At 43.5% G+C, this 16,295-nt stretch overlaps 1 protein-coding gene across 1 annotated transcript; it reads left to right on the top strand.

The window, feature by feature from the left end:
- Positions 1-8,001: 8,001 nt before the first annotated feature.
- GJA10 (gap junction protein alpha 10) lies at positions 8,002-9,651 on the top strand. Its single transcript, XM_075341495.1, has one exon. The coding sequence runs from the start codon at positions 8,002-8,004 to the stop codon at positions 9,649-9,651; it is 1,650 nt and encodes a 549-aa protein (XP_075197610.1).
- Positions 9,652-16,295: the final 6,644 nt, after the last annotated feature.

The raw sequence follows: 16,295 nt of genomic DNA, 5'->3' as shown, positions 1-16,295 counted from the left end.
TGGGCTTTGAGAGCCCCACACCGGCAGGTTTAGCAAAAGAAAGCTGGATCTATCTCCGCTCCGGGATCTGCCGCCCGTTTGGGCCTGGTACTCTCTAGCAGTCTCCTTACTTCCCACTCCGTTGCTCTCTCTCTAGCTGAAGATGGATTTCGGGTAGCCCTCCTAGTTGACCGTTCTCCCCCGTCGGTAGCCACTGCGCGGACGCTGTCAGACTACAGCAGCCCACGGGATCTGCTCCTCACTCGAGCTCCCTGGACTCTGCACTCACTGGCTCACTGCTCCTCCTCTCCTGTTCTTGCCTACGCCACCTAGCAACCAGACTCTCTTACCACACCCCTTGAGAGGAGATGGAGGCTTTTGGCCCCCTCCACTATTCCAGTGGAGGTGAAGGCTTTTCCCCCCCTGGGATCCCCAGGGGTCCTCTCATAGGTAAATGTGTGAGACCTGATCACTATGCGCCTGTGTACCACACCCCGGTCAGCCTTCTGGATTACCTGTGTTGTACTGTCCCCAGCATGGGTGCAGTACTCAGTGGTGCCTGACCAGGTCAGGGGCGCCACATTCCCCCTTAGTTATCACCAGCACGTCCTCGGGCTGCAAGACAACATTTTAAAATGCATGCATAAAACATTAAAACATGTAAAACATTTTTAAAAGCACCAGGTACCATACATCACCACCCTCCACCCACAAGTCCGTTAACCCACCCAAACCCTTTCAGGAGGCAGGTCACCGGTCCTTTTGGTAACCAGATCTGGGCCATCTACTTCCCCAGACCTTTCCTCCAATCTGCCTCTCCCGTTGGCCGCGCCTTCAGCCACTTCTGGCAGGATGTAGAGGCGGCTTTCATGGGCTGGTGGTCTTCAGGGTATACCTGGCCTGGTGGATCCGCGCCTTCAGCCACTTCTGGCAGGATGTAGAGGCGGCCTCCACAGTTGGTGCTGACCAGGTACCCTCTTTGTGGTGGAGAGCCAGGCCCCATAAACAGGCATGCTCTCTGGTCGCAGGTGAGCCAAGGCCCTATATACGGACGGGCTCCTCCTGGTTGCAGACGAGCCAAGCCCCTAAACAGGCTGACTCTGGTGGTGGTGGTGCCCTCTGGTGTAACTATTTACACTGCGAGAGTTTGTGGCTATAGCCAGTTCATAGCCTTAAGGTTTATGGTTTTCTCACACAAGTTTATGTGGGCACATACTTAAACGTAAACGTTGCAAAACTTCAAACTTTTCAAAACTTTAACTTGCTGTATTCTTTCTTCTTGCTTTATGTGAACTTTGCTCCTGTTTCCTCCTTACCAGGGCTTGGGCCTGTAGGGCTGGGGCATCTGTTACTTCCTGTGCTTTTATCGTCTGTTTCTTGATCCTTTCTTTCCTCTTCTTCAGTGTCTCTGTCTTCATCTTCTGTTGTGACTGCAGGGCTTCTGCAAGGACTTCTAGGACATGGTGCAACATCTAGGGCATACCAGCCTCTTTCTCCCTGATGCATAGTGAACTCCACTGAGTCTCCTATCTTCAAATTTCTTCCAGGGTGTCCTCTGGGCAAATGGGCTCTCACATCCCTTCGATTGACGAAAATCCCTTCCTTCACACCAGGTGATACTATAAAGCCGTACCCTGATTTGAGGCTGAAATCTTCGACAATTCCTCGACGCAGGGGTCCTCTGATCTGGGGTTTGAACCTTCTCAGGAACCGTTTCTCCTCTAGGTCTCTGGCGGTGACTTCATCTTTCTGCTCAGGAGATTGTGATGTTGGAGGATACTTTGTACTACCGCCTCGGCGCTGTGTCTTGCGGGCTGGATTCTGCGAAGTACAGCTTACAAGCTCCCAGGTGGGGCGGTTGGGCAGGTCTTCTTCAGCAGGAGGTGTCAGGTCTTCCTCGTCCCAGCGGGAATATGGCAGCATCTCCGGCTCTGGGACTAGCACTGCTGCTGGCTCCGGGGGCAACTGCTCAGCTTCTTGCCCTCCTCTCCCCCTTAGTTCTTCTGAGCACTCCGGTGGTGGCAGTGCTGGGGATGGGTGCTCTTCAGCCGGCCCAGGCGGGGATCTCTTTGGCATGGTTGCTGCAGAAGTCGTCTTGGGGGTATGCGGAGGGAGCATGTACCGGTCCACCATCTCCTGTGGGAACTTGGCCTCCAGGTCAGCCTTCAGCTGCCAGTATGCGGGGTCCTCACCTACCAGGGACTTCCTAGCAGGGACTTCCTTAGACTGGGGAGCGGTGTCTGCTCTGGCCTTGCAGGCCGGGGTAAACAATGGTACGTCTGTCTTTTCTTGGCGGGCCGCGCCCGATATGGCGGCGGCCTGGTCTTGGCGGGCCGCGCCTGGCATGGCGGCGGCCTGGTCTTGGCGGGCCGCGCCTGGCATGGCGGCGGCCTGGTCTTGGCGGGCCGGGCAGGGCATCGCTGCGGCGGCCTGGATCGGCGTCGCTGTCGCGATGGGATCTTTGCAGGCTGGGCTGGGCGTCGCTGCAGCGATCTGGGCTTGGCGGGCCGCACCTGACGTGGCGGCGGCCTGGTTCAGCACCTCACTTGCGGCGCGGACGAGCGTTGCTGCTGCGGTGGGGTCTCGGCGGGCCGGGCCTAGCATGGCGGCGGCCTGGGTCAGCGTCACACCCGCGGCATGGATGAGGGTCGCGGTGGCAGCCGGATCTTTGCGGGCCGGACTGGGCGTTGCTGCAGGGACCGGGTCTCGGTGGGCCGAGCAGGGCATCGCTGCGGCGGCCTGGGCTTGGCGGGCTGCACCTGGCGTGGCTGCGGCCTGCTTCAGCGTCGCCGCGCCGGACGCCTCTTCAGGGACCGCGGGCATGGCAGCAGGGATCGGGGCACTCGCGCTGGCAGGGGCAACACTGGACTCACCCATCGTTGGCAGCATCGGGGTCTGAGTCGTCACCGTCCGGTCTGGCACTCGGCGCGCGGCTCTCCCCTCATAGGCCTGAACCGCCGCGGTCATTTCCAGAAACTCCGCACGTCCCTCTCTGATCAGCCTTCCGACCCTGGCCTCCAGTTGATCGCAGAACTCGGCGAGCTCCCGACACCACCAGGCAGCGGAGCCTGGCTCTGGGTCTCTGCATTCAGACGCCATTTTCTCTAACAACAAGCTGCTGGCTTCTTTTCCGTTCCGCCGTCTCTGGACGCTTCCGCTCTCTTCACAAGCGAGGTCAGAACTCTGCAGGGGATCTCTGGGTAGCCACACCTCTTCGTGGGCGGTAACTTCTCCCAGCGCGGGCTGCTGTTGTTTTTCAGCGCGCTTTTCATGGTGGCAATATGGCGGCGCTTCCAATTTTTCAAGCGGACCGCCCAGGCACATGGTCACCTGTCTGGACAGGTCTAGTCCTTATCCTGTTCGTGACGCCAGGTGTGAAGCCCCGCGAACGCTGTGCCGGTGCATTACCTTCAGGGACTCCACTGGCTCAGTCTGGTCACAGGTAGGAAACCTTCTTGTAGGATTGTCGTGACGCCACTCTCAGAATTGCGGTCAGTGGGGACCGCCACTGCAGGTTGAGGGACGCCTGGGGCTGATGGTGGGTGCAGTCAGTTGTAGTAGCCTCCTGAGAGTGAGGCAAGCCCCAGGGCCCTGTGTAGATGTGTAGAACTACAAGGCGCAGAATGACTCAACACAGGCAGGATGTCTTTCAGGGTTTTTTTACTCACAGTTGATGGCAGGGTGAGTGACCCGGGCGTAGCTGGGATGAACCAAGTGGGAACCAGGTGTCCTTCAGGCTGACTTGTGAGGGTGACTACTAACTCGCCTTCCTTAGCCCTTGGTGGTTTGGGGTAACCCCGACTTTGAGTCCCTATGGGGGTCACCCAGGGAAGATGCTGCAGCCTCTCTCCCCTTCGTTTGCCGTTTGCTTGTCGCCTGGACCAGGCCACTCCAGCTGCTTGCCTCCTGTGACCTATGGGCCCTAACTGTGGCTACGTGGCTGCGGCTTTTGTGGTGTTGTGGCGTGGGCTTTGAGAGCCCCACACCGGCAGGTTTAGCAAAAGAAAGCTGGATCTATCTCCGCTCCGGGATCTGCCGCCCGTTTGGGCCTGGTACTCTCTAGCAGTCTCCTTACTTCCCACTCCGTTGCTCTCTCTCTAGCTGAAGATGGATTTCGGGTAGCCCTCCTAGTTGACCGTTCTCCCCCGTCGGTAGCCACTGCGCGGACGCGGTCAGACTACAGCAGCCCACGGGATCTGCTCCTCACTCGAGCTCCCTGGACTCTGCACTCACTGGCTCACTGCTCCTCCTCTCCTGTTCTTGCCTACGCCACCTAGCAACCAGACTCTCTTACCACACCCCTTGAGAGGAGATGGAGGCTTTTGGCCCCCTCCACTATTCCAATGGAGGTGAAGGCTTTTCCCCCCCCTGGGATCCCCAGGGGTCCTCTCATAGGTAAATGTGTGAGACCTGATCACTATGCGCCTGTGTACCACACCCCGGTCAGCCTTCTGGATTACCTGTGTTGTACTGTCCCCAGCATGGGTGCAGTACTCAGTGGTGCCTGACCAGGTCAGGGGCGCCACATATGTAGTGTGTATTATGTCTTGCGTAATGTAGCATGTGAGCTGTGATAAGTAGTAATGCAATATGTAGTAATGTTTTTTCATAATTTTGTGCACTATTCTGTTGGGGGGTTGAGTTCTGTCCAGACACAGATGTTGAGCAAGGTCAAAGACAGCTAAAGTTGGGACTGGCTTATAGGGAGAGCTGGGTCCCCATTGCCTATCTATTTCATACCACCTATTTATGAGATTTTTCTCTTGTGCCTGTTTAGTGCCAGATTGCATTTTGTGCAGATAGCTACTGGGCCTCTTTGTTCTGACCGCTTATGATTAATTATGTATGTCTGGATATTCTCTTTTGGTCATCCTGGTCTATAAGTTTTTTTTACTCTTATTTGCACTCTTTTTAGTTGTTCATGTGCTATTGGCATCCTGCCTGATGATTAGGTTTTTACACCTGTTTATTTGTAGGCAAGAGACTCTAAGTGTATTTACATTTTTCTATCTTTATTTTGGTTCACACTATCTATATCATTTGCCTCTTTTCAGCCATTTAGGTGCCACTTTTTACTTTTCAGGTGTTTCTTTTCACTTTCCCACATATTTCTACAGTGAAAAATCACTACCATCAGCTGACTCCTTATGCACATAACATTTCTGTATATTATTCCAATCATGGCAGTGGTCTTGTGGGGTTAGTCCGCTGAATAATTTTTTATGTATGTCTATTTTTAATTGATTTTCTTTGCAATTAATTGATTAATAAAGATTGTTGTTGTTATTATCATATGGCCTCAACTCCTTTCTAAATAGGCCGGTACTCAACCAATAAAAGAGGAAAACAAATTTGTTATGAGTGATCATTTCAATGTTGGCATAAAAATCATTATGCTTCTTTAGAAGAACCAATAATCGGCAAACGAGTGTTCATACTATGAACTGAACTTCATAGGACTGATCACTCCTGACAATCGACCTTTCTATATAGACTGATAGGAAACACATTCGTTGAGCCCAATTATCTGAAAGCTGACATAAAATTCCCTCTGAGCAGCACAACGTCCTGTGATGTGATGCCAATAACATGATATTCCATGCACACAGAACAATTGTATTAGTCATCATTCTGTGTGCACAGACTGTCCACTAGCAGGTCTAAACAGGCCTATATGCCACCACCAATCAGCTTGTATATATCTGATTGGTTGTCAATTTACAGTCTAGATCAGCTCTTGTATCAAATGGCTGTGCATATTTTTTATTCTAAAATTGTACTAAAATTGTCTGTACCATAAAACACTTTTTTACTGTGATGGAGATACCTCTAAATCCAACCAAATATTGCTGATATATTGATATTTATTTTTAGAAGTCTATGCTTTTCCTGTGAAGAATCATATGGCCCAGACAGCCAGCTTCTCTAAATAGCACATGGTGCAGGGAAGCAGAAAATCGGACATGCCCGATTGATTACTTTGTATTGACATGTCCATCATAAGAACTATACAGCAATGCAATTTTTCATTCTCTAGCTGAAATAAATAAGAAACTATGCCTTAGGTCGGGTATAAACAATTTATTTTTTTAATTTATTTTATTTTTCAAAGCTGACTGGTCATACAAAAATATGCAGGGAAAAAAGCAGTTGAAACAAAGCCTCAGGACGGGGTAACATCTCACCACACCAACAACAATTCATGCTTGCCATGGGCGCTTTTCAGAGACAACATAATCAATTGCTGTTTTTATACTCTGGCTTATCAATATGTGGTTTCTCAGAATTATGTCCTGTTGACTCGCAGCTTTATTTAACACAAGAGCCTTCATTTATCATTGCCAGCAACAACCAACATAGAGGATGTGACTGTAACGGGCAGCCTTATCTCTATACATTAGGTAAGTCTATGCAAAATGAATTGCCTCCATCCATGTCACTGATGGTAAGGAGAGGACTTGTAGCTAAGGCTATGGAGATGTAAACTATTACTGTATAGTTTAATGTTTCATTCTGTTATTATATTGTATATAAGGTGCATTGTTCTTGTTCTTATAAAGTAAATGCTATCAGCTCTTTCGTGAAACTTGGATCCCAAGACAGAACAACCAACAATTACTTATCTATGGATCTTGAAACTATTGTCTTATACAAATATCTAGTCCCAAATAATTTGTTTCCAATGGTAGTTTACTAGTTTATAGATTGATGTAATTCATCACAATGATAATAATGGTACATATTTTGACCTCATTGGATGCCTTAACAGCATTAGATTCTATTCAAATACAGTAGTTCTTACATTTGTCCAAAATAAAGAAAAGTCCAACACATCTAAAACAATAAACTTTTATTTGAAAAATTGTAATTTAAAATTTCCATAGAAAATAATCTCCATACCAGTTGCGTTTACGCATTTCAGGGCGAGCATGCTCCTTAATAATAACTTCACTTAAGGGGCATGCTCGTCCTGAAACACGTAAACACAGGTGGTATGGACATTTTTTTCTATTGAAACTTTAAAATACATTTTTACAAATTAAAGTTTATTTTTAGATGTGCTGGACTTGTCTTCATATTGGACTGTTATTCCCTGGAATCCTTTGTCCGTAGCACTCTTGTCAGATCAGGTGAGCTGGATTTTTTTTTCTAGTTCCTTCAGTTATTACATTTGGTTAAATAGTTGTGTTGAATAATTAAACCCAAGGCACTGAATGTGAAATAAAAGTGTGTTCCATTACCTTAGGCGATGTATACTCTCCAGATATATGCTTATTAACTAAATAATATGAAGAAATGGTGATAGTCCTAAGAAAAACATATTTGGCCCATAGACCATTCTAATACCCTACGCATTTGGGAAGTAGAATTTTGGGAGAATTGTTTTGTTAATTGATGTTAATAAGTTCAAGAGGAGCATTATGCTTAGGATATAATCGTCAATGCGTACTCATCAAGAATGATAATGGTTAATAGGTTGAGGACTAACTCCAACTCTCACAGCTTATTATGGGTTCATCATGACAAATTACTGTCGCAGATAAGTTTCTTAAATTAGGAAACCTAAAAATTAGGTTTCCTAAAATCACATGAACACATTTTCCTACTTACAAGTATTTCAACACTAACAGCCATTTATATTTGATTTATGGAGCTGATCAGATCATCACTAAATAGATATACGATCGTATAACTATTAAATCAATAATTAAAGTCTAAAGAATTAATAGTGATTTTAATCTTTTTAGCAAGGAGTCCGATACACATTCATAGCTTATAAAGCCGGCCATACACATCAGATAGCCAACAGCTATTTCAGTCAACTGCACTATAAACATCTAAATGTAGAAGATCAGGTCAGACAGTAAAATTTATGGAATGCTGTAATATTGAAGAGATAGACGGAAAGATTAATAGGATAATCAGAAAATCTGTTAAAGGTTTGTAAGTTTGATGATCTGTGAAAGAGGACATGCTCAACAAATGAAATGCGATTTTTATTACAGGCATGCCAGTGTGAAAATGGGTGATTGGAACTTGCTAGGAAGCATACTTGAAGAAGTTCACATTCATTCAACTATAGTTGGGAAAATATGGCTCACCATCCTCTTCATATTTCGGATGTTGGTGCTTGGAGTGGCTGCTGAAGATGTTTGGGATGACGAACAAGAGGAATTTATCTGTAACACAGATCAACCAGGTTGCAGGAACGTTTGTTATGACCGAGCATTCCCTATCTCACTTATTCGGTACTGGGTATTACAAATAATCTTTGTGTCTTCTCCATCCCTTGTGTACATGGGACATGCACTTTACAGACTGAGAGCTCTGGAAAAGGAGAGGCAAAGAAAAAAAGCACAGCTCAGAGCAGAGCTGGAAGCATTGGAAGCCGTTATTGATGAACACAGGAGACTTGAGAAAGAGCTAAGAAAGCTAGAGGAACAAAAAAAAGTAAACAAGGCCCCCCTTAGAGGATCTCTATTACGTACATATGTGCTGCATATCCTAACCAGATCAGTTGTAGAAGTTGGCTTTATGGTAGGCCAGTATTTTTTGTATGGCTTTGACCTTAACCCTTTATATAAATGTTCCCGTTCTCCTTGTCCAAATGTAGTAGACTGCTTTGTTTCAAGACCAACCGAGAAGACTATATTTATGGTCTTTATGCACAGTATAGCTGCTGTGTCACTATTTCTGAATATTTTAGAAATTTTTCATTTAGGTATAAAGAAGATCAGAAAAGGACTTTATGGGAAACACATAGCCAATGTCACAAAGGATGAAATAAGCATTTGTAAATCTAAGAAGAGCTCAGTGCAGCAGGTTTGTTTGCTAAGTAATTCTTCACCAAACAAGATTATTCCTCTGTCCTCAAGTGGCTACAAATTGATACCTGACCAGCAATTGGACTCAGTTGGATTACCAGCCTATCTTCCACCAGCACCTGGATTTAAAGATGTACACATGATCTGTGACCAAAACCAATTTGGTAAAGTTATGGCTACAGAGAAGCATAAAAGATGTGTAGATCAACTTAACACAGATCAACATAGTGGACAGCTTAATATACATTGCAAGCAAGACTCTTGTTATGTAGAGCGCCAGAGGATTGGTAATCACATAGACCAATACCATGGACAAGTTCTCAGCAAGACTTCCCTTGATCACACAGGAGATCATAGAGAAGAACCCCACATTTCCTCCCTACAGAAGAGGAATCTCTCATCTAGCAGTGAAGATTCTAACAGGAAATCACAACGTAACAGTTGTCTCGGGTCCAAGAGCTGCCTTAAAAGCCATCAATCTTTGGATCAAACAAGGCATAGCACAGTGCATCCTCTGAAATCATGCCTTCATTCTAGCCATACAGAGCTCCCAACAGCATTGCGCAAATACAGCAGAGTCAGTAGCTGTAAGGACTTTGCAGAAGATCGAAGTGACTCACCAGAAAGTGGACAACGTAAAGTGAGCTCCACCTCCAGAGGGTTTTCAGAGGGCAGACTGACTAGTGACCCAGATAGTTCTGATTCAAGAAATGGTTCAGGATCTGAGTCAAGACGGCGAGAGGAAAGCTCCAGTACTACACCACCTCCCCAACCTGGGCGCAGAATGTCAATGGCAAGTAGAGGCCGGCTGTCAAAGTCTTATCCTCTTTACAGGCTATTGGTTTAGTCTTTGGTCCACCATTATACTACATTTACTATAAATTCTTGGAATTAATGTAGATCAGATGAAGATGACTTGCTGGTGAGGAGCAACTATGTGAGTTTGATTTAGGCATAATTACTTTGATTAGTGTTCTTGAGACTATTCAGCTCTTCCTATATACAAAGAGGTAGCATTATTTAAAAACATATCTACCACCTCTAAAATCTTTATCTGCTACAGATTATAACATAGGAAAATAGATTCTGTTTTCTACTGGTATTAAGGATTATTTTCCTTCTGAACATATATAAGGCTATCAGAAGTGACATTGAAAAAAACACTGTTCGAGTAAGAGTGAAATTTGTTTTTTGTCCCTTAAAAAAATAATAATTTTCTCAAATACAAAAATGGCAAATTATTTTTCTTTTTATATATTTCTAGGATGTTTATTAGAAATTTGTATGGTAGGCAAATAGTATCACTTGTTTCGATGCATTTTTTTTTCTACTGTAAACTCATTAGACAATTGATAAAATCAATATTTTTCATGATCTAATTTTCCCTTGGGGACAAACTATAATTAAAACAATAATTAAAGTTTACATTTAGATGTCATCCTAATATTGACCCAATGACTTTCATACTCTATATTGCTTCAATTAAAATGGTGTTTATTCAGTTAGTGGTCACTCAGGTATTTTACTTATAATGGACACCATTTCAATTAAAGTTAGTCCTCATTCAGATGTCCATTTTTCACGAGTGTGTTCTAATCAGTGTTTTTTATTGTAAACTATTCACATACCCATGATTTTTTATGGACCATATTTCTGCAAAAAAATCACGGGCACATATCCTCTTTTTGATCCACGTTATGGTCCAAAATTGAAAACCAAGAACAGCCCATGGCATGAGTGTGCAATTCATGTGCTGTCCGTGATCAACGTTACAAAGAATAAAAGCAGCTTTGTAATTTTCTCTTTATTTATTCATATGTGAAAACCACTGATGAAACAATAATGGTAAAACCTATACACTGACTAAAGAATGATGAAAAATGGATGAAAACAATAATGACACTTGCACCGTTTTTTGCGTATATGAAAAATCTCGGAAATCTAAATTGAGGCCTTAGGTATAAAAGCTTAATATCTATTTTTGTTTTACTCGTAGATATATGTTTTATTTATTATATTACAGATATCAATTTATGAAAAGCAAATGCAGGAAGTGCAAACATATTAACTGCCACTTATGAGTATTAAAGAACATTCTAAACTGATGCTAAACTGTCACTTTTTTGAGGGGTTTTCCAGAAATTATAAATTATTGTTTTAATACCTTAGAATGCAAAAAAAAAAAAAATACCCTCAATGATCCCTACAATTCCATTTGCTGGAAATCACCCTTAGCCAATCACCTTATAAGATGGGTCAAAACTGTGGCTACAGATTAGCTAAGCATTTCCTCTATGTGGAGGACTGGACTAGAAAGCAGTGACTGGCAAAGCAGTGACATCAGAGATGTGGTGATTGCTGAGATTATTATTTATTTCATTGTTATATAGACAATCTTAGGCATTTAAATAATTATGTTCTATTAAAACCCCTTTAAAGGGAAAGGGTTCTTAGGTGTAAAGTATTGATGATGATTTATTCTTGGGATAGGTAATCAATATCAGATATGTGGGGACCCAATACCTGACACCCCCACTGATTAGCTCCAATAAATGTATAATGGCCACTGCAGGGTATTGAAGATCAACTTCTATTCATTTTAATAGGGGCTGATCTGCCTGCCATAGCCAATAATAGCTAATTGAAGAACTGGGTGTGCGATGTTTTGGACCACTATCAATCTGATATTGATGCCTTATCCAAAAGATAGGTCATCAGTAGGGATGAATGAACCTAATGGTAAGTGTGGGATTTGTACCAGACACTTGGTGTCTGCGGCTCAGATTTGAACATGAACTTTTCGAAAAAGTCTGTGTCTGAGATTGGTGTTCAGGTACTGTTCATATGTTAATAAAGCTTGTTAAAAGACTTCAGCACAGGCAAACAACAAGCTTTATTGCATGTGAACGTTACCTGTCCAGTGCTGTGAACAATAAAGATTAAAAAAAATGGCGTGGGCTCCCGCCTAATTTTAATAACCAGCACAGGTAAAACAGACAGCTGGGGGCTTCAACCCTCATCTGTAAGCTTTACCTTGACTGGTTCTCAAGAATAGAGGTAATCCCATGGTGTTATTTTTATTTATTTTTTTTAATTATTTAAATAAATAATTTAAACATAACCTTGTGGGGTCACCCTATTTTTGATATCCAATCAAGGTAAAGAAGACAGCTGGGAAATGGTATTATCAGGGTGGGAAGAGCCATGGTTTTTTTCCCTTCCCAGCCTAAATATAGCAGCCTGCAGCTACCATAGAAGTGGCACAAACTATTAGATTTTGCTAGTATGTACTAGCTTTCACATACTCTTGGCCAATAACAGGGCACGGTAAAAGTCAGACATCATGGAGTAAGGGCACCATTGTACAGGACTAGGGTGCCAACCTCTACTGTTAGGTAGGGTGCAGTTGATATAGGGTCATTCAGTACATCCTTGTAGGAGTTAACACTGATGGACACTAATAATGCATCATCGGGTGCTCCCTACATCTTGCACCTGCTTTCCCATAGTGCATTTCCACAGGGGCTGGCATTGACATACACCTGCTGTACACACATCAGGTGCTCCCCACATTTAGTATTTTATTCCCTGTAGTGCATCTTTAAGGAGATTGGCATTGACATGTATCTGCTGTATTTTTTGCTCTAACTGAACTCTCTATCCCACCTGAACTCTATCTCATGTCCATCGGATATGCCCAGGCCTACCCTGGCCTATTTATTAGCTTAGGGGATGAGGGACCCTGTCAGCTACCCTGAGGGGTAGCTCTAGGCACAGTGAGTGTCAGTTGTTGGTGAGTGAGAGCGCCACTGTGCAGGTCTAGGTTGCCGACCTCCAAAGGCAGGGAGGGCACAGTGCTTTGGGGCTGTCTTTTTACTTAGCCACTCAGGGTCTAGACAGATCTGAATTTGAGGGCCCAATCTGAGCATATTGCTTTTTTATTTTTATTTGTGCATTAATGTTTTTGCATGGTGTATCACTCCCATTGTGTGCATTATTTTAGATTGGTTAAAATAAAAGGTATGGTTTCATACACTAGGGTATTTTTCTGGAAAGCCAGAAAAAACACTCCTCCACATTCACAATTTATTATTAAAATAAATCCTGGAAGTTCCGACATAACCAAAGAATAATGTCCAACGACGCCCATTGATTCACATGTAGCTGCAATCTGAGAAATTCCTTAAAACACAGGTCATTGCAGGTCAGCCACAAGCCGGAATTTGTCATGCTCATGATAAATTCCGTACCTACCGCTGACCAGCAGTAACCCCTATGCAGCCTCATTTTGGGAACTTTCTTAGAACAAGGCTCCATAGATTTCTGCCGGTCAGACGCAGCCCAGAATTTCTTACGAGTGATGATGTCACCAGGACACTCAGGAAGAGTTGGGCAAAGCGCCAGAACTGGTGGATCGAATGGATGCACCACTACTGGGGCTGGGGGCTGATATTTTTTAGGCTGGGAGGTGCCTTTCTGACCCTTATAATACCAGCCCCTAGCTGTCTGCTTTACCTTGGTTGCTTATCAAAAATAGGGCTGAGCTCACACCATATTTTTTTTTTTTAAAATGGCATGGGATCCCCTCTATTTTTGATAACCAGCCACAGTAAAGTTGACAGCTGAGAGTTGCAACCCACAGTTGTCTACTTTACCTGCACTGGTTATAAAATAGAAGGGACTGCACGTATTTTATTTATTATTTATTTATTCTCTCTCTGCATTTGTTTGCACAGCAATTGCTCCCTTTTTGCTTCCTTTTGCAGCACCCTAGCCCTTTCCTTCTACAACCATTTTACAGGCGTTTTACAGCACACAAGTTCAGGTCTCCATTGACTATATGGGGTTCGGCATCCAGGGTCATATCTGAGCTAAGTCCGGGTCCCAAACTGAACTTTTATTTAAAGTCCAGCAGAACCTGGCACACCCAAATTTCCACGGGTATGCTCATCTCTAATCATTAGATATGATCGCACCCATTGAAGTTCGGTTCGGCAGATTCAGCTCAACTTTAGATAAAATTTATTTCTGAACCTGCACTTGACGTGAACCCAAATGGAAATAACTGATTGGGCAGTTGAGGTTTCCGCCCAATTGCAGATATCCATAAACAGAGCGCTTCCGGGGGAGGTTGGGCGAGCTTTTTCCATTTTTTATGTGCATACTACATCTGATATATGCTGTTGTTTCCCCCTGCGCAAACCATTCAAACACTGCAAATGGATCGCAATTGTCTTAGCACTGCGTTTACCCAAGTACAGCGATGCTTGAGCAAGTGGTTAGCATATGTAAAGCACCAAAGGCCCTGTGCACATGCTGTGGTTTTTGATGTGTTTATTTATGCATTTTTTTCAAAATCTGCATGTCTCTCCTGAAGCTAGCAAAGTCTATGAGATTTCTGAAGTGCTATGCCAACGCTGTGTTTTTTTCCTCGAGGAAAAAATCTGCAGCATGTTAATTATTGGTCCGGATTTGCAGTGTTTTATCGTCCATTGACTTTAATGTAGTGATGAAAAAATGCTTCAAATTTGCATGTGTGTTTACACAGTGAGTTTTTGGTGCTTTTTTCCGTGTTTTTGCAACGTTTTATAACATAAAAAAACACATGGCTAAAACAGGATGTGATGTCATCAGGATCAGGACAATGTAAAAGTTAACAGAAGAATGGTTGAGACAGGAAATGACATCAAGAAAGATTTTTTTTTCTTTTTATTAACCTAGCTTGTTGCATGAAAAAAACTCACACCCCAAAAAACGCTGCAAAAACGTATTTAAAAAAAAGCACCAAACCCGCATGTGTTTTTTGGTGCGTTTTTCTGCTAATAGGTGCAGACTTGGTGCAGAAATTGTCAGCACCAAATCTGCAGCGTGTGCACATAGCCAAACTCTGAACTTGAACACTAATTTTTTTTGGTAAAGTCCATGTTCGCATGAACACCGAACTCTACTTATCAGATTCGTGCATCTCTACTAGTCATCAGTATTATATGAAATGAAAATCACTTTAATGATTTTAAATGACGATTAAATTCAAATCATTAAAAAATGATCATCCCTTCATTTTGTCACTACAGGACCTAAGTATAGACATGCCAATGTTTCTGGAAGTAAAAGAAACCTAATTACTACTTTTGTAACTGCCCTAACATCTAATTTAGTATGTTTTGGCTTCAGATCATATTTAATTAGATCTTTTATAATTCTGCCTTAGTTCAGAGTGCCATTTTTTAACGAGTACAAGTTACAATACTTGTTTTAACCCCTTCAGCCCCCGGGCACTTTCCGTTTTTGCGTTTTTGTTTTTTGCTCCTTTTCTTCTGAGAGCCGTAATATTTTTATTATTCCATCAATCTTGCCATATGAGGGCTTGTTTTTTGCGGGACGAGTTGTACTTTTAAATGAAACCATAGGTTTTACCATATATTGTAGTGGAAAACAGCAAAAAAATTCCAAGTGTGGAAAAACTGCAAAAAAAGTGTGATCGCACAATAGTTTCTGGGATGTTTTATTCACCGTGTTCACTATATGGTAAAACTGATGTATCTATGTGATGCCTCAGGTTGGTGCGAGTTTGTAGACACCAAACATGTATAGGTTTACTTGTATCTAAGGGGTTAAAAATAATTCACACGTTTGTCCAATAAAAGTGGCGCACGTTTTGCGCCATTTTCCAAAACACGAAGCGTTCTCATTTTTCGGGATCTATGGCTCAGTGATGGCTTATTTTTTACGTCTCGAGCTAACATTTTTAATGGTACCATTTTTGCGCAGATGCTACGTTATGATCGCCTGTTATTGCATTTTGCGTAAAACATGCGGCGACCAAAAAACGTAATTTTGGCGTTTGGAATTTTTTTCCACTACGCCGTTTACCAATCAGATGAATTGATTTTATATTTTGATAGATCGGGCATTTCTGAACGCGGCGATACCAAATATGTGTATATTTATTTATTTTTTAACCCTTTAATTTTCAATGGGGTGAAAGGGGGGTGATTTGAACTTTTAGGTTTTTTTTATTTTTTTTATTTTTTAAAACTTTTTTTTACTTTTTTTTTTAATTTTACTAGTCCCCCTAGGGGGCTATAGCAATCAGCAATCCGATCGCTCTTATCTATCTGCTGATCACAGCTATACAGCTGTAAACAGCAGATTCAGTCACTTCCGGTTTCCCTCTGCTCCGTGAAAAGGAAAAACGAAAGTGAAACTTTGTAGCTGCAGGCGTCATCACATGACCCTGTGCTACGATGGCAACCACCGAACGTCACGTGATCACTCACGTGACTTCCAGTGGGGGCGGCGGTAAGTAAAAAACATGGCCGCGCGCATATAGATCTCGCTGCCAGATTTTGGCAGCAAGATTTAAGGGGTTAAATGTTGCGAGTAGAAGCGATTCCACTCGCAACATGCAGGCACACATGTCAGCTGTTGAAAACAGCTGATATGTGTGCCAACCGCCGCCTGCCCGCGGCAGTGGGCGGGGCTTAACGG

Source organism: Anomaloglossus baeobatrachus, chromosome 3, assembly GCF_048569485.1.
Source record: "Anomaloglossus baeobatrachus isolate aAnoBae1 chromosome 3, aAnoBae1.hap1, whole genome shotgun sequence".
Classification (NCBI taxonomy): domain Eukaryota; kingdom Metazoa; phylum Chordata; class Amphibia; order Anura; family Aromobatidae; genus Anomaloglossus; species Anomaloglossus baeobatrachus.
The sequence above is the reverse complement of the archived record's forward strand: the minus strand, read 5'-3'. Positions and strand labels throughout refer to the sequence as shown.

Bases quoted from the DNA above. Each gene is read 5' to 3' on its own strand.
- GJA10 (XM_075341495.1), top strand. From the start codon at position 8,002: ATGGGTGATTGGAACTTGCTAGGAAGCATACTTGAAGAAGTTCACATT.